General features: G+C 43.3%; 1 protein-coding gene across 1 annotated transcript in view; it reads right to left on the reverse strand.

Moving 5' to 3' along the window:
* TBC1D16 (TBC1 domain family member 16) overlaps nt 1-20,019 on the reverse strand; it is a 116,667-nt gene that overhangs the window by 7,906 nt on the left and 88,742 nt on the right. The window contains exons 9-10 of the mRNA XM_085885126.1: nt 14,005-14,184; nt 13,191-13,337 (exon numbers count right to left, since the gene is read on the reverse strand). Of these exons, the coding sequence (XP_085741252.1) occupies nt 13,191-13,337; nt 14,005-14,184 (327 nt within the window). The remainder of the gene's footprint in view (nt 1-13,190; nt 13,338-14,004; nt 14,185-20,019) is intronic.

Consider the following 20,019-nt stretch of genomic DNA (forward strand, 5'->3'; position numbering starts at 1 on the left):
TACGTGCAGTACAAAGGACGTTTTGCGCGTGCAAGGAGGGGCTGAGGGTGTCTTCTGCGTATTTTGCGAGTGAGGGGCGGGGTGAGGGCTGCGTGAAGACTCCCTCAGGGACGGCGGGATTTTCCATAAGTTGGATTGTGGAACCGCTCATATCAGATGCACACCAATGTGAGAAAGGCTCGCATGAGAGGGACGGAGAAAGCCAGTTCCTGTGAGGAGAAAAAAGGCTAAGAGTGTGCATGGGACAGTCGCTTCAAAGCTTGGCCTGCAAGAAGCAGAAAGAAGACCAGAATGCAGAGGAGAGAAGGAAGGAGCTCAGAGTGCAGGTCATTCTCAGAAAAAGGTACAAAATGGTGAAAAAATTTTTTTTCGTGAACTTCTTCGTCATGTCAGTGGCCCACATTTCATGTTTAGCATATACTATGCATGAAACCATTTCAGACTACAGATTTTTTTTTTTTAAAGATGCATTTCAATAAAATAGACATTATCAAAGCTTTTTGACTTGCACTCCTCAGGGTAAAATGACCAGCAGATGAAGAAGAAGCACCAAACTCTCATTCATAAAGTTACAATGGAATGTCCTCAACGTTGATTGGTTGAGAGAAAGAAAGGATGAGATTACCTGATTGGTGGAACCATAGAGCATCATGAATAATGAGGAGGCAGAGATGAATCACCAAAGTACCGTGGAAACATAATGCTAATTAGCTGAGGGTGAGTTGGGGGGAGTGGGGGTGGTGGTTTTCATGATGACTCAACGTTGACTGTGGTACAGTTGTCACAGTCAAGCTATCATAGTCAAAATAGTGTTACGAATTCGCGCCTGCCGGCATGCGATCGGCCGCTTTCCACTAATAGCAACCGCGTCGCCCACCAGATGGACAATTCAGTCGTGACTTTCTGGAACTAACGCCGGAACCCTGTCACGGGTGGGTCTTCAACCCCTCCACGGCCGTGTCAATTGTCTACCCGTGCAAGATAGGGTCACTCGCCGAATTCGATATACCTAAGTACCTGCGCGGGGAGCCGACCGGGCAGCTGTACCTCAACGCAGGTCGGCTTGGGACATGAACCGCTTAAGCGGTCCGTTCCGTTCTGCAGTGATAACCGAGCGGGTATTATCGCCGACCTCGCCGGATCCGATTCTATTTAACGAGTGTTTGAAACCCCACTATTTATTCCGCGATGCAAGATGGCATTTCAATGGGGTGAAAGGAGGACGCAACAAATGGGATACATTTCACAAGCAAGTACATTTATTATTTACCCACAACACATGCAAGGAATCATGCACGTATATAAAGCAAGGCAAATAGAAAGCAATACAACCGAATATGAGCAAGGATCAATGTCCAGGCACAGTTACTTAGACAGGTCTACTTAATAGACACGGCGCCACAGCATGCACTCAAAAACAAAGGAAAAGACCCCCTCATAGACAAGGAGGTAGACGGGGTCAGTGGGCCTTTATGTCCGTGAACCTTGGCTGACCGAATAGGCCCACGAGACCGATGCAGGTTACCTGCCCCCCCCCCTCGGTGGTCGGCGAGTCGTGACATCCCGTCCCCGCGGCAGTTAGCGTGGCCACGCCTGATTCCGGGCCTCCCGCGTGGCCGGCAATCTCTCTCCGGCGCTCTTCGCCCGGACGCGCAGGTTCGCACCACACAGCTGGCAGAGCTGCGCCTTCAGTCCGCGTCTCCGATGCACAGGTCACTCCACCGGACCACCAAAGACAAGCGAGTCATGAACCACAAAGAGCGGGGAGGTGAGTGAACCACGAGCAGAGAAAGCAGCAACAGCCTGGACCACAGGGAGACCGCTCGAGCCTCGCGTGCCGTCTGCCTTAAATAACACGGGGCTCCGCCCTTCGCCCCACCCCGTTTTCGGCTCCACCTTCCTTCCAGTAGCTTCTCCCAAAGGGGTGTTCCTCGACTCCTACCGTGTCACACCGCGCATCCACCAATTGGGAGCGATCTTCCTCGCCCCTTCTCATGCCAGCCGCAGAGAAGAAAGGGCGCGAAAACCCGCGCACTAGCGCAGGTTTCCTTGTTGTTCTTCACTCCGCGTGCTCGGACCCCTTTTCGACGCGACGAAAAGGGTCGTAGTGTGATCTGTCGGTTCAAAATAACAATAGAAAAAGAAAAACCTACCTCAAAGGGTCACAGCCCGATGAACACGAAGAATTCCCTCTAAACAACGGTGGGGAAACCTATCTGAACACTCACTTACCAGGATAACTGATCTAAGGAAGCTTTATGGTGTTCTGCGAATTTCCACAGCTGTAACAATAGATATAAAGTTTGGACAAATTATTTGTGTCTGCAAAGAGTAGGATTGGTTGATCTGATGAATGTGGTCTCCATTGCACGAAGGTGAGCTAAACTGCGTCCTCTACTCAGAATTTTAAACCAGCCAATACGATGTTGCTCTGCACACTGAGGATTATTCAGTAAATGGTAACCAATTGCAGAGGCACAGGGTATAGTTGTTATACTATGTATAATTCTTACAATCTCGAGTTGGTTATCTCTGTTCGGATGACTGACCCCGTCTGATCCCCAAAGGGACGTGTTGTTCAATACGATCCTTCAATCTCAAAGATGTGTGGCCCACGTATCTAGCATCACACTGGCACTGGAATTCGTAAATAATCTTACTTATATGAGAGGCGGGCAGAACATCTTTTAGACTAACGGAAGCAACCATCGGGTGGTGAAAATCACTCGTGGTTGAACAGCATCATAAGAATGGGATCCTGTCTGTTTGATCTGGTTTTCAAACCGCTGAGACACTTTGCCTTTCCAAGGTAGATGTAGGTATACAGGACATTTACCAGGTCCGATTATAGAATTATTTGGTGTGTTCAGGAACAAGAGTGATGGAGTACTTTGTTCACGTTGAGTCTTGCTTGATAGTCATCTATTCAATCACGATTGATCATGAACATCTTTATGTTGACATTTTCCTCCCCCTCATCTTGGAAGGTGACCACATCGGGGATATCCCGACCTTGCGCAACCAGATGGTCAGCATTTTTTTTTTTTACTACAGCACCAATCCCATCTGCTGGCCCTTTTTTGTAGGTGTGCTCCAGTAGGTTCCAGGTGACTCCTCTCAAGGAAATTGACAGTTCTATTGTCAACAGCATTCTGTTTCCTATCATTGAACATAAACTATGCATGTGTCTTTACTGTTACCATCATTGTTTCTACCGTTACTAATCCAGTAATGGTAACGACAGTATTGCGAGAACAGTAAAGATGCATTTGAGTGAAATAATCTGACAAATTGACAGAATAAGTAATTAAAATGAGATGAAATTCAGATAAAGCAGTGGTATAATGTGACGACGTATTTTACCCATTGCAGCATCATATTTTATGAACGATGAGCATTCATCAGTTAATCTCTCAAAAAGAAGGGACGCTGAATCATCGGATCCTCTCATGCTTCTGTTCCGGAGCATGTGAAATATGCAAGTGTCATCATCCAGAAGTAGTCAACATTGGTGAAATGGGTGATGAGAAAGATGATCTAGTGGACAGCGACTCAGATGAACAGGAGCATACTCTGACAACATTCGAGAGAGATGAACTTTATCTGAGTGACAAAAGGTATTGTTGTTAAGGCAACGACTAAATGAAGCCTTCGATGTTAAAACGATCCTTGCTCTCTCACTCTTACCGTTTGATTAATCCAGAGATGATTGCATGAAATGGCACGTCCAGCAATCTCTCACCAGTTCTGAGAGGCAACTGCGTCAGCCTGATGATGCAGTTGATGAATCCGAAAGCCTTCAGATCGTGCCGCACAATTACTATGCAGTTGTCTTCACTTGAGGAAAGAACAGGCTGTTCTATATTGGTAGACCGATGTCAAAGGTTCCACTCAAGCTCAAGTACCTGGAGCACGTCGGAGATCGCTCAGAATACATATATGATTGGCCATATCGTGAGATGGTATCTCTGGATGCTGAAGACCGCAAATACTTCCTAAAACAAGTGTTCTTCACAACCCCCCCCCCACCTCGACCCTTCAAGCTTGATGAGGATCAAGTTAAAGAAGTAATTAATTTGATGAACTCTTGAAATTGATCCCCGTATTCCATCAACCGACAATGCTTACTGTTTCAAAAGCACGATTGTTACTGTTTCAAATCATTCATCTGCGGATTTAATATTTAGTAGAATAGATCGACGGGAATGCCTGCGTTCAAGATCGCCAAAACAGGAAGAACCATCACTTGTAATTTTATGTTTGTTAACATGTTTGTTAACATGTTTGTTATTCTATTGGAGTTTATTTTTGTGAAGTCAAAAATGCAATTGTCGGGCTTTTTAAAATTTTTATTAGAATTTTTTGTTATTCAGTGTGCCAAGCCATATGGGCAGTGGTTCACATAACTGGTATGCAGGTACTCATGCGCGGTAAAAAAACAAAAACAAAAACAAAAACCTACTTCAAGATGCTCAGAAAGTTCAAAAGCGTACAACCACAACAGAGGCTTTTGATGGAAGGTTTTCTCATCTCGTGTGGATAAGATTCTTCCGTGATATTGATATAAGGAGAGCACAGGAACGAAGAGGAAGAACAGGGGGATATCTCAGCTCATGTTGGTAAGATTCTTCCATGAAAATTGATTTACAGTGATTTTAAAATTTAAGTTTACCAAATTAAGTTTGTAAATTATAACAATATAATTTATAAGTTATATTGTAAGTTTATAACTTTTAAGATTAAAAAAAAGAAAGATCTGAGGAGAACATACTGGTGAAGAGGAAGAAGAGGCTTAGGAACATCCAGAAGGAAAAAAAAAAAAAGTAGTTTGCGAGTGTCTCGTCTGGAACGGACGTTCTGAGAGACCACTTACAGAGTAAGTAAGACCCCTGCATATGGGGATAATCTGATGAGTCAAAATTTCTAAAAGTGTCTGTCATTACTACTCAACACATTTTCTGAGAATGACCCTTGATAAGGAGAGAAGGAAGGAGCTCAGAGTGCCGAGGAGAGCGAGAAGAAAGGCCAGAAAATGGCTTGATTCATGTGGAGCGGAAACGGAGTGGCATGCCGTTGGCATATCTGGGATGCTGGAGAGGATTTTGCCTCATGGTTCTAGATGCTTCAGACGTGGGTGCACATCGCATCGCACTGCATCACCACTCCACCACCCATCTTCAGACCAGACATTCGGGAGGAACCCGAGCACTTCCCCTCGTGGTGAACCTCGAACCCTGAGTCCATAATAATGTAATACTGTCCTGTCGACGGGTCTTCTTGTGCAGACCCGTCGTCGATTGGGTTATAATTAATTTATTTCGAATTATAAATAATTCCACCGGTCTTTAAAGCAAATGTTAACAATTTTAACCTACCCTGGGGATTTGTTGAAATGGTTTCTCATGTGAGAGGATGGCAAAGGCCGTTCACCTCATTAAATGTGTTCTTGCAGAATAAATTGCATTTCAAGAAAGCACAAGACCGAAAAGGGACAATCCCAGGACAAATGTCAGACGGGCACGAATGCAAGCAAATAAATAAATGTATGCACCTGGTATAACGAAAGCCTTAATGCAGGGAAATAACTAGAGAGTTCATGGAACACTTTACTCCGTGCAGTCTTGCGAAACAAAGACATGGACAGGGTCTGCGAGCGGCAAATTTGATTGGTTGTGACGATGTAAAGTACTGTAATATTTTGTCCAAATACTGTTAAACATCAGGGTTTTGAAAGTGCCGAGAAGGTGATTTGTGTTTTTATGTTCTACAGTGAATATAATTCAATTGAAATAAAATAAAGATTTCAGAGGTTGTAGAAAAAAAAAATTCAGAAGTTTACCGCAGTTAATGCAGTGTCTTTTGCACCACCTTATTTAACACGTTACATTAGTTATTCGTGCCCGTTTGTGTCCTTTATGATGTCCTTAAAGGGGAACCCAAATGTTCATCCCACTGACGCTAATCTATCCCTTGATACATCACAAAATAGATATAATGTGGCTTTTTTTTCTTCCAAAAACCGATTTATTAAGCCGGTAATTTTGTTATTAAAAGTCAAAATCTTCTTCTTCTTCTTCTTCTTCTTCTTCTTCTTCTTCTTCTTCTTCTTCTTCTTCTTCTTCTTCTTCTTCTTCTTCTTCTTCTTCTTCTTCTTCTTCTTCTTCTTTTCTTCTTCTTCACCCTTTGCCGTGACCACATCAGGAAGTCGACTGCCATATCCATAGTGTCTCCGGGTTACATCGCGGTATGATTGAACTCAAACGGCGAATAATTTTCGATTTTCCCCAAACATGCCGAGTCAATGCGTCCTTGGTAGTTGCAGCAATGCAAACCAAGATGTTTTCATGCGAAACCAATAGCCAAAAGACCCAAAGTTTGCCAGAAGTTGGACGAGATTTGTTTGAAATACTCGAAGTATGGATCGGGCCTCCGAAATGTTTGCTTTTGTGCTCGGAACATGTAATAGAGCACTGTTATGCAACGACAGAGATAGCGAGATCTTGTGGTTATCCACCACGATTGAGAGAGGATGCCATTCCCATGATTAAGCAGAAGAAGTAGCCGTCGCTCGAAACTGTAACACCATCTCTACCCAGCTACAAACACATGTACATGGGCAATTTGAGTGGCAAATCACACACCTGTTGCCATAAGAGCACCTGAAAATAATTATCTATTATCAACACAAATTTCTGCAAATCAAATGAACCACCCTCTAATTATAGTGGAGAGAATGTACGTACAGCATGTATGTATCATCTACTACTCCGAGAGGCTTTGATTTAGGATGCTGAAACTTTCATGGTCTTCCCCCATCCGCCCTCCTTTCCCCTCCACAATATCCCCACCATTCCACATCAACCGTCACCTGAACAATACCCACCACGACTCCACACACTCCCTCCACCCATCACCCCCAAAATACCCACCACCATTCCACCCATCCCCCTCCACCACCCTCTCCCCCATCAACCATCACCCTAATAATATGTACCACCACCCCACACCCATCCCTCCTCCACTATCCCCCACAATACCTGCCACCATCCCACACCCCCCCACTTCCACAATCAACCACCACCACTCCACACCCCTCCTCCCCCCACCATCACACTGCAATAATTACCCGACAATACCCACCACCACCGCACCCCCCCCTCCACAATACCTTCAACCACCTCATCCCCCTTCCCCTATAGCACCACTACCCCCCTCCACTGGGGCAGGACATCGACATGGAAAAACAGCACGAACACAGCACCACAGCACGGACACGACATAACCACAGACAATTGGCGTCCCGAGGAAGTATGAAATGAGACGATCCAATAACATACAAGAAACATGATCAGTCTGCAACGGTAGGAGGAAGAATTTGTCACCAATTTTGTCCGTGGTGTCCGAGTGTGCCTGGGTGGTGGTCATGCTGTGCAGTGCCATGTCGTGCCATGTCTTATGTCTGTGCTGTGTTTCTGCTGGAGTCATACAGGGTGTTCCAAAATGACCTGGACAACTTTGGTTGTGAATATATTTAGTACCATAAATGATACAACAATACTCTGTTTTATATCATACAGAAACTCATAAAGCTTTCTTTATTTTCAGGTCTGGTGGTTTAATGTAAAAAAAATGGCAACCACAGGAGAAAGCTCAGTGTGTCGAATGGTTCAGAGCCGAGATCCGACATACAAGTTGAGCGTAATTTCTGCACAAGGTATGGAAGGAATACACCATCGCGGGCTAGTATCAGAGAGTGGTACGAGAGGTTTAAGGAGACTGGAAGTTGTCAGAAACTAAAATATTGATCGACCATGCATGCATAAGCACAGCAGGTGTTGAACGAGTGTGTAAATAATTTCAACAAAGTCCCAGAAAATCAATTTGACGTGCATCCAGAGAACTGGTACTACCAAAGAACACGACACAGATTTTTCATAAAACTCTGAAGCTTTATGCCTATAAGATGCAGATTCTGCAGGAACTCAAACCAAATGACGGACCCAAAACTCTCAAGGCATTTGCCTTGGAAATGCTCAGTTGCATAGAGGATGATGATCACCTGAAATAGGACATGTTCACAGAAGAAGCCTGCTTTCATGTATCAGGGAAGGTAAAGTGGCACAACGTAAGGATCTGGGGCTCTGAAAACACCCACGTGGTCATTGAACACATACACGATAGTCCAAAGGTCATTGTGTGGTTTGGTCTTCTCTATGACCTCTTTGTGGGTCCGTTTTTCTTTGCGGAGGACACAGTGACCTCAACAATTTACATGAACATGTTGGAAGGATTCCTACAAACTGAAGACCTGCAACCCGATATCATTTTTCAACGGGATGGCACTCCCGCCATCCTGAATGAAAACTTTCCAGCTTGTGGATTTACCAAGACGGACCAACGGCCTGGCCCCCACGACCACCAGACATAACCCTCCCCCTTGATTTTTTTTTCTGTGGTGGTTTGTCATAGATGTCTACAACACCGATGTGGCAAACCGGCAGGATCTTCGTTCTCGGATTACAGCTGCATGCACACTGGTGGACGCAAACATGCTGAGCCGAACATGACAAGAACTTGTGGACTGCCTTGATGTCCTGCACCTGACAAATGGAGCTCACATTGAAGTGTATTGATGATGTGCACAAAACTATAAGAATTTCTGTATCACACCATACTCTTTACATGGCATTAGTGCTGCTGAAGCAGTTTCTTGATAAGGGTTTGCCACTGGGTGGTTTGTCACTGCCTTCCCAGTGTTGTTTGTCCATGCTCTATAATTTTAGATGCCAAACATCAAGCATGGAAGCAGCATGTACCATTTTAAAAGTCTTAGCTATGACTCTGCAACCAGACAGACACGTGGGTTTGAACCACTGACCTCGCAGACTCAGGACAGACTCTCGAACCATTACGCCAACAAGTTTGGTTTGCATATTATTATTGCACTATTCAAGCATATTATCTGCCAAATCGGTAATGAGGTGCATAATGTCGAAATTTTGTGATTAACTTACCGTAGTTCCAAAGTTACAAGCAAAAGACTGTCCGCTCAAACCCTGAATCATTCATTGCATTAAGTCTAAGTTGCATCGTCATCGATTTTAAAATAAAATAAAATCTTGCCACACATATTCGGACCATCTGGTGGCAATTTGCAACACCCTGATAAGTGGAGTTTTTTGAAATGCAAACCGAATCAGCAGGCTGTGGCTGCCCACAAATCTAACCAACAGGTTAATGCCACAATTGTGTTTGCAAACCGAACCAAAATTCTGTGCACCAAAGCAGTTAGCAGGCATCTTGTTGGCAAGAATTAATGCGGTTGTGGCACATGTTTCCTGGTCCCACAACACTGGGGTTGAGGCATCTGCTCTATGCTAATTTTTTGTTATTGTCCCCCATCCCTCTGACAAGGTCAGAGACTGGGAACATTAAATTGAGCTCCGTCTGACCTATTGATCAACAGACTTGACCGTTCATCTGTCCACGTACTTTTATGTATGTGATATTTCAAAAAAACAAAACTTGACCATTTCGTTTTCATATTGTAGATATATATTCCTCATGACATTATCTCAACTTTATCAGATCACAGTGCTGAGTGGCTGAATTATGTTGCCATGGCAGACATCTCAGTAACTTGGCTTGTGTGCATGATATTTTAAAAAAACGTTCAAGATTTAACTTTACAATAACACAGATCTATTCCTCATACCACCCAAAAGGTGGTGCACCTCGAGTATCAGCTCCTTGTTTTTGTAAACAAAGTCAATGTTCATGGAAGAGCCAGAACAGAACCAAAGGAACAGCAGAAAGAGTGGAAACACCAACAGCAGGGCCAAGGGACAAAACAGATGGAGACAGACAAACGAGGGATGCGGGTAACGATGAGTGGTTATAGACCATGGGGCATTTGGCCGAAGCTGTCATTCTTGTCGTCTTTACTTCGGCAGAACATAAACAACACTTACATTTAGTTTAAGATACGAGACTTTAAATTCCGACTGATCCCGTGTCACAGACCATGACATCTTTTTCGGCATTTTGAAAGAAAGTTATGGTGCAAATGAAACATTACTGATCGAGGCAGATTTACGTTGACTATCGAAATAATGTTTCTCATTCATCATCGTGGCATGCCCTACATTGATTGGATAACTCATCTCGTTTACCTCGACTGCACCTGCGCTAGGAAAAAAAAAAATGTGTGTGAACTGTATGCACAACGTGAGTTCACCCGTGTCAATTATTTGTGATAAGCCACGTTTCCCGTAGCCACGACAGCAGACAATGTCATGACATCCAATTAGGATGCCTTAAGTAAGCACACCTGACGTGCAAATTTCGATACAGCAATCTATAAGCATAGTTTGGAACCACACCCTGACATTCCATCTCCAGTTGGAAATGGTTGAAAGGTGACAAACGATACCCTAGATGTTGACTGGGCAGATATGGCACCTGCTTAAAATAGCATGCTAGAACTTCCTGGAACATGCACGGATTGTTATAATCTAACCACTGCCACTTCTGATGAAGACTTCCCAGAAAACAACAATGTGGAGGTTGAGGAAGAGAATAGCTATGACAATGAGGAGAACTTTAACTGAACAATCTTCTGATTAAACATCCATGGTTGAACACTGATTATTTCTCAATAACGCCTTGAAGGTCTCAAGCAAAAATCTCAACATCAGCAGTGGTTTGACAAAATTGTAAAAATTTCGATTTGATTTGTTCATTGATTTAACTTATAGGGGATGCTCCCTTCCAGAAAGCATATCAAGGGATGTCACGCCAGAGGGTGGAGTCTTTAGCAAATTGATAAAGGGGATTTTCCAGAGTCGTCGAGATCGCTGATTAATATTGGGATTATGATGGGGCTGAGGACAAGGGCACTCTCGGCTTGACAGGGAGAGGAGATGAAAGGATTCCATTGAGAGCGAAAACGATAACACCAAACGATGAAAGGATTCCTTCCGATGACATCAAACTAGCAAGAAATGCGTGTTTGCGGATAATGCTCAGCTGGGCGAATCTGCCCAAAAACATGTCGTAATGTTTGCATAATATAAGACGTAACACAAAGCTGCAGTTCTACCGGATTGGGACTGGCAGTGACCAGGTTATACTTTGTTCACCTGGACAAATCTGGATAACATTTATTTAATAACTAAGGTTCATATTTACCCTAATGTCCATCTTTAATTGATTTGTACTATTCAAAGATGGATGGATGTTCCTGATGATGGGCCATTATCATCATATGATGAAACTAATAATCTGTAAATTTCAACAGGTTTGATGTTTTTGTTAAACTTAATTTTCCTGATGAGTGTGCTTACGATTCCACCCTTTTTATTGTCTCACTTGGTGCCATCTTTATTTTGGCATCCACACATTAAAGTCAAAAACAATTGTAAATGTTGTGGTCTTGGTTTGCAACAATATATCAACAAATTAACGAAAATAATCCATTACTCTGCCTTTTATAAATCCGGTTTATAAATAAAAATTGAAGACCCTTTGTATATTATGTTGCGGTCATCTTTTGTAACAGAAGATGACCGTTCACAAATGACATCCAAACACTTGGCTACGTTAATTTGATTACAGTGTAGGTGCTGCAGCCCACACAGCAACCACACTGAAATAGCAGGCAGTGGAAATTGGTGTCAGGGAACATCCAAGAAGACCGGATCGCCTATTACCCATAGTTGAGGCAGAAATTTAGAATTTGGCCATGGTGCTGGTGATAACTCGCATAATCTTCGCGAAGGACAGCGTGGTATCTTTAAAATCCACTAACTCATGCCAGCACATGGGACACCAGTTTAACGTCAATCTAAAGGAAGGTGCACTTTTTGATGCAGCGTCCTGCCGTCCCGCCTGCGAAGCACCAATCTGGGAGTATATAGTTGGGCTGGGAATCAAACCTGGATGTGACAGCTCAAAGGTAAGTGCAGCCTGGTGTTGGCTCAGTGGTTATGGTGGCGGCTTGGGATCCTAGGGTCCTGAGTTCAAGCCCCGTCGGCCGCTGAATTAATACACCAGGGGGTTGAATCAGCCTGTCATCCTTCCGAGATTGGCAAAATGAGTACCAGTTCCAGTGTGTGTACTGGTAGAGGGGCACTGCATCAGCGACACAGTCACGCTTCAAGAAATGATAGCTACCCTGGCAGCTAAGCTGCCATACATCCACCAAAGGTAAGTGCGCTACCTCTGAGCTATCCTGTGGGACCATTGTCTATTAGCATTCATTATAATTAATGGGCTGGCAGGATGGCCTAGAGGTAAGCACAATCGCCTCTAAGCTGTCTAGCCTGGGTTTGAATCTTGGCCTTGCTTTTAACTGTCTTCCTGGTGTTTCACAGGTAGGGTAATTCATCGTGTCCTTCGGATAGACGTTGAACTGGGCGTCCCATCTGCCGGCATTAGTTGGTGGGTGTTAAGATTCCACGGTGTCCTTCGCGAAAAGTAGGCAAGCTATTGCCAGCACAATGAACAAATTCCAAAATTCCTGCTTTAATCTACAGAAGGCATTGCATTAGCAGCACAGACTCGCCCTCAGCCAATTATGCCACTTGCAGCCTTGTGCTGCATACGAAAGAGGATTAGAATTAATAATGTCTGAAAGTGTCATCACGATTGGTGCAGCCGTTCCAAAGTGATGGGAAACAGCTGTCGTATATGCAGGGGGAGAAAGGAAAGGAGGGGGTAAGCGCACACAGATCATCGTGGGCCAGCGTTATGAAGGATCATGCAAAATGGCAGCACACGATGGTGATGTGGAAATGAGCACATAACGCCCAGTTTCAATGTCAAACATTCTTAGATAAATGTTGGCATGAAAACAAAGTACCAATACAAAAGTATATGAATCTCTCCAGGAATTACCAAAGACAATCCTTAAGAGAAACATAAAGGCAACAAACCCAAAAAGGAAGACTACACGATCAATATTTTATCGTTTCATTAGCAAGACAAAATTGGGTTAAAATGAAGAATTTCCAGGATAACCTGTATGCTGTTTTGACAAAGTGACACAAGGGCAAACATGCAGTCCCTTTGATTGTCACATGCTAAAACGTCATGAAAGTATGCTCAAGCACATTTTGGTTCACAAATAATAAAAAAGAGTGTTGTTTGCAGGGTTTAAATTAACTTGTGTGCAAGGTGCATTGCCCCACCTTCACGAGGACATGCTCGCCATTCATGTGCATTGCCAGATTTGTGAAGTAGAGCAGTGTGGCATCGGCAGAGAGTTTCTTGTCCACAGGTTCACCTCCATAAAGTGCCACGATTGCCAAGCAAATGAACAGATGGAAGTAGTCCGTCTGTTGAGAGAACACACACACACACACACACACACACACACACACACACACACACACACACACACACACACACACACACACACACACACACACACACACACACACACACACACAGTCCATTGAGACACTGGCTCTTAAAGCAAACTGACGCAGCAGTTGCTCACGAAAGGCATTCATGTTTCCAAGGGATACCTTGGTACGGGTGGGAAAGAGAAATCGAGACATGTTGTGCCTAAGAAGAACCCTAAGATTGCAGATGAATTTCTGCAGGAGAAATGATGTGCATTTAAGTGATCAGAACATATTTGTGCAAATAAATAGATAAATAATAAAAAAAATTAACCTTTGTGCTAATAATTTTCAAAGAAAAATGATGTTAGGCAGAGGAGAGGCAGAAAAAGCCATGATAAATAATGCTATTGAACCTACATCTAAACAAGGCAGTGGAAGCAATTTGAAATACAAAGGATTTTTTTTTTAACGTTTATATGGTTCAACAACTCGTGGTGTGATTTGGCATCTCCACAGAATGTTAATTTACATATATTTCCAAAAATCCGTTTTTGACTTTGACACTCAGAATGTGATCTCTAACATCCCATTATCAGTACCCGAAGCCATCAGGTCAGCTCTTATTGTTGTGTAATACTCTTGTCTCGCTACACACCTGGTGGTGTGCCCAGCAGGCTTCCCACATCCTCAGAGCCTCAGATTCCTGGAACTCGCGTTTGAAGCAGAGGAGCAGCCAGCGATGACAAAAAAGGAGTTGCAGACCATCCTCACCCAGAGACTCCAGGTGATTGTAGAACTCAGGCAACACCAAATGCAGTAACTCCCGAAGGAAAGTCTGCAAGAAAGGATCCGAAGGCATCGAACGTTTTACAACCAAGACAAAATTTACCATTTCACGTGATTATTGTCACCAATAATTTTCAAAATAAACTTTAACTTAGAAAATAATGGATGCATAATTTGCATGTGCACCCTGAGTTCCTCCCAAAAGGTGGTAAAACTTTAAGCATTGTCTTGTGTGATAAATAAACTATCCATGCAATCACAAACCCGAAGACCTACCATGAGCATCACAACAATTACCTCCGCTACGGAAGGTGGACGGCGGTTATGTTTTCACCGGCAGAGGTGTGCGCTCTACCGAGTGCCGTTCTGGTTATCTCTGCCACCAAAGGTGGATGGAGATCATATTTTCACCCCTGCTATCTGTTTGTCCACCAACAGGATATCTCAAAACTTTGTGGACGGATCCAGATGAAGTTTTGTTGAGGTTGGGTGTGTGACAAGGACGAAATGATTAGATTTTGGTGACGATCTGGATACCAGAATTTCTCAAGTGATTCTTCACCATTGAGAGATAGGACCAAAAACGATATACAGTATAGCATGATATCTCAAAAAGTTGTAATCGGATTCAGACAAAACTTGGTGGATAGGTTGGGTGTGTGACAAGGACAAATTGATTCGATTTTGGTGAAGATCCGAATCTGGATCAAGATACAAGAAAATTTTAATTTACCAAGTGATTCTTCATCATTGAAAGATGAGGCCGAAAACGATATATAGCATGATATTTGAAAGAGTTGTGGATGAGTTATGACAAAACTATGTGGATGAGTTAATTAGGTGATTAGAACAAGCCGATTCGATTTTGGTTCAGGTCCAGATCCAGATCCAGCCTGCAAGTGGGATACAAAACGTAAATTGTTCAGCCTGGTGGAGGTATGCTCTGTACTGAGTGCCATTCTAATTGATGCCATTTCACATGCTATAACTAAAAGGCTTGCATATGTCATTGCAATGTATCACATTGCCAACTACCATTTAAGAAATTAGACAAGTAGCCGAGAACTTTTATTTATGTAAAAAGCTCCGAAACGTTTGACCTAATGGACTGACGGGATCATCCCCCCCGACATCACAAAAATGCATTGCTGCCGGGTCTGGGGTGTGGCTTCCCCTCCGCTATCCCAAATCAACTAATTTGTGACACCATTATGGAAAAACCTATTTTCGTCAATATCTCCAAAACTATGCATGATAATATGATAAATATGTTGTCTACACCCATGCTTTCATGGTCAATGGTTACAATGGCAACAATTTTACTTTGCTGCAGAGAATCTAAAACTACAGTACAAAAAACGAATGTGGCAGAGGGAGACGGGGATCTCTTTGGACGAATGTTAGCTGTTGCGGCCAAGGCAAGTGATCCACTTAACCTGCACCACATTCTTCATTACCCTGTCATTGAGGTGCCCCTTTCGCTCACCCATGGCGATAGGGCTCCTCTTAAGACAGACAAGGCAGCTCTCACAAAAAAACACTTGAAAGCTGACAGGAAGTTGTTCTCGTGGTCACCAGTCTTCATATAATCACAGCCATAGTGATTGATGGTGGCATCAACTTCCATGAAAATGTGCTGCAACAGCAAGTCCACATACGCAACTATGGCGAGGGATCTTTTGGCGAAGGTTTATTTTTGTCGTGGAGAGCAAATCCACTTCCTACTTGACAAGTACCAGTCACCATCTATCAAAGATGATGAGCGAAATCTACACCATTCAACTACTCCTCAATTATTCATCATTACTGGAACTGACCAGGCCCAGCACCAGAGTGGAACAGAGTTATTCAAAAATGGATCATTCAAGGAAGAGTTTGCCCGGTTTGTCATGGCGGAATGAAAGACGCCCCAATATCGGTCAATTCTTGGAAGAAAAAAAACATTATATATTTCATATGGTGGTATGTGCATAAAATGAAGAACGAGGATGATTGACTGCAAATAAGAGAATCGAATCAACTTCAGTGTCAACACAAAGAGGCCGATACCCTCATTGCCTTTCATGCAAACAGCATTTCCACTGGTAACATTCTGGTGAGGTCCACTGATACAGACGTCTTCATCAATCTGCTTGGGCTTTCTGGAAGGTCGGAAGGGATCAGCATCATCATGGACTGTCGTGTTTCTTCAGAAAGGGCAAAGTGAACCCCTTCCAGCAGCTGGACTCAGATGCAGCTATATGTGATGGCATTGCGTTCTCTTACTTCTGAGGAAGTAGATATTCCAGCTGTTACCTACTTTGTCTGCTTGCTGTTTGGGTTCAAAACCTTTGACATAAATGAAGCCAGATACAAGAGATTCATGTGCGTGAGTGGTGGTACTGAGAAGGAGCCCCTCACCAGAATAAAGATGATAAACTGTGCCCCTCTTCCCCCGTGCACTTGGTAATCATATCAAAAGGGTATGTTGCAAGAATCTGGAAAAGGGCTGACAAGACTGACCCAACTGGTGGGGCGAGTCCCACAGACTATGGATGGAAGTTGACTGAAGACTGCTTTGGACCAGACGTACCCAGGAAATTCAGTCCCAGTGTCCCTCACAGTCCCACCTTCGGATAACGGGGACAGTGTGGGAACTACGTCCACAAATGAGTAAAGCAACATGACAAGTAAACTACGAGTCAAAGAGAGAATTGGAATTTTTTTTCAGTGGCTACAAAGCAATGCCTGCTGAAAAAAGAAGAAAGCAGTGCAGAAGACTCTTTAGCTTCTTGCAGAAGGTTGAAAGGCATCGAGCTGACAAACATGCAGCATCAACATCCTCAACAACATCAACCCCAACTCCAACTCCATCACCAAGGAGTGCAAATAAGAAGCCAGCATGTCCCCTCATGGAGTTGTCAGACATGGAGGAAGGGGCAGACAACCCTGAGCCATGTTCTGACAAATTATCAACACCACACATCACCAAACCACGGCAGGATAGCCGAGAGGTGCGCACACTCACTCTAAGCTGTTTAGCCTGGATTCAATTCTCAACCCAGCTATAAACTGCCATGCTGTTTCACAGGCACAGTGATCAATGTACCCGCCGTCCCTCAGATGGATGTTAAACCAGGTATCACATCTGCCGGAATTAGTTGGTGGACATTAAAGATCCCTTCACGGTGATCTTTGCGAAGTCGGGCAGCTATCCCCGGCATCCTGGCCAAATTTCAAATTCATGCTCTAACCTACAGGGGCACTGCATCAGCAACACTTCCACAGCCTCAGTCATTTATGCTACTCGCAGCTTTGTGCTGCACAGGAAAAAAAGATGACCAGACCCTTATGTAAAGGATTCATTTGCTTTGAAATTTTCCATTTGTTTGTTTTTTTTCTGCCTGAAATCTCTCTCTATCGAGTGTAGCATGTGGCTGCTGGTTGCATCATGGGTTGGGACGCGGCTATGCCGCTGATGCAGTGTCCCCCTTACCATTACACTGGTGGTCATTTTGCCGACCCTGGAAGGATGACAGGCTGAGTCAACCTCCTGGTGTATTAATTCAGCGGCCAACAGGGCTTGAACTCAGGACCCTAGGATCCCAAGCTGCCACCACCCTAACCACTCAGCCAACACCAGGCTTCTCTGCCTGAAATACATTCCCCCTTTAAGACATTAAGTCAATGGGATTTTCGATTTACATTATTTCGATTTAAAATTGTATTTTACAGGAAAGCATCCATGTTGAAAGTAGGGAAGTGCCTGTATATACTTGAGATACAGTACATGCGTGTGTACATATGTATATATTTGTGTGTGTGTAGTCAAAAAACATAACATAACATTCTCTTTGTGAACTCCCCTCCCCACTCACCTTTCTCTCTCTGTCCCCTCCTCACTCCCCCTTCCAAATAAAGTGCAGCACTCACCTCCCACACGTCTACCCCACGCCCTCCCCCCTTCCTCGCTCTCCCCCTTCCTTACTCTCCTTCCCCTTCCTAGCACCCCCATTCTTCGCTCTCCCCCTCCTTGCACCCACAGCCCTTCTTCCTCTCTCTCTCCCTCTTTTTCTCTCTCCCATCCCCTCCCTCTCTCCCACCCCTTCTCTCTCAGTATTCCTTTCAGCAAAGCGAGTAAAAAAGTAAAAAAAAAAAGTTGATTGAATTCCCCTTCAATATGAACTAATGATCATGAATTAACCCACATGGGAGTGTGGATATATATTGATATTGTATTCACCTTCCTTTGCTTTGATTTATAATAATAGACCATTTTATGTGGATAACTGCTTTGTACATTCCAATTCTTATGTTCTTTTTTATTTTTATTTTTATGATTGATCAAATATTTTACATTGACATGAAATGTTGAATGTATAATACATTTGTAAATTGTCATACAATTCAGCGGAAGCTGCAAATTGAGAATAAAACTGAACTGAACTGAAAAAAAATCAAATGGAAGACCAAATAGGTACAGTCCTTCATTGAAGTAATAAGAAGGAACCGAAACAAGCTAAAAAGAAAGACTAAGTCATGAAGAGGAACCTGGATATGATTTGCAATTCAGTTTCTACTCCGCTACCCTCAAACCCATCTCAGCACAGCCAAGTGAGCCTCAAGAAATAACACAAAAAAACCATCAAAAACAACAGAAAGAACCCAGATCAAAAAATTAAACAATTCTGGCTGCCAGACCATGTTTCTGATGAAGTTGAAATTTAAAACATGTATTCCCCGTCAATACAACATCATAAATGTAAAGTTTCATGTCGATTGATTAGGCGGTTCCAGAGAAAATATTATTTAATATTTTCTTCAATCCACTATGGCTGTCAAACCATGTGACCTATCAATTATTCCTTAACAAACTTGTGCACCCATGGCTTGGGGGAACCTCGGTGTGAGGTTTCCCCTCGATCTGTCCAGTCATTCTGGCGAAGATTTTTTTTAATCAGTTTTAGGGTAAATCCAATGTGTCTGCCAAACCATGTGACCTATGACGTCATATGTGTGAACCTATTGTTCCACATGGATAGGCGGTCAGATGTGTAAAGTTTCACCTCGATCTGTTCAGCCACTTCAGAGACGAATACTTTTGAAGGTTTAAAAAAAAACACAATATGGCTTCCAAATCACATGACCGATGACGTCATCAAATGTTTCCTGTGGACCATTTCATTACTAAATGACCCTCAAAGATTTTCATACTGATCAGATGTAGCGTTTTACATATGCAATTATGACATCATACCTAAGGCACCTATTGTATGACGTCATAATATATCACACTTATTCCCCACGAGTATTTGCCGTGTGCGAAGTTTAAATTTTTTCTTTGTTGCGGTTTCAGAGACACAGAGGTCCAATTTTTTTTCTGTTTTTCCAAAATGGCTGCCACACCACGTGACCTATGACGTCATAATAACAAAGAAAACATTCCACATGAGGAGTCGCTCCTATGCTGAAAAATTTGTCTCAATCCGACAAGCGATTGCAGAGAAAAACATTAAAGTTCTGTACGGACAAACAAACAAACGGACCCAAATGCAATACAGTACCCTCTCCTCGGGTGAGGGTAACGAGAAGGGCACTCAGTGGAGCGCATACCTCCGCCAGATTGAACAGTTTACGTTTTGTATCCCACTAACAAGCCACATCTGCATCCAGACAAATCAGCTTCTTCTTGTCACCGACCCAACTCATCCTCCAAGTTTTATCAGAATCCATCCACGACGTTTTTAAATATCACGCTTTGTCGTTTTTCACCCAATCTCTCAGTGGTGACGAATCACTGACAATAAAAAAAAATTCTTGCATCCGGATCCGGATTCAGATCTTCACCAAAATCGAATCAATTCTTCTTCATCGCGCAACCAACCTGTCCACCAAGTTTCATCTG

Source organism: Eptatretus burgeri, chromosome 6 (genome assembly GCF_056783735.1).
Source record: "Eptatretus burgeri isolate ZD-2024b chromosome 6, Ebu_testis_v1, whole genome shotgun sequence".
Taxonomy (NCBI): Eukaryota; Metazoa; Chordata; class Myxini; order Myxiniformes; family Myxinidae; genus Eptatretus; species Eptatretus burgeri.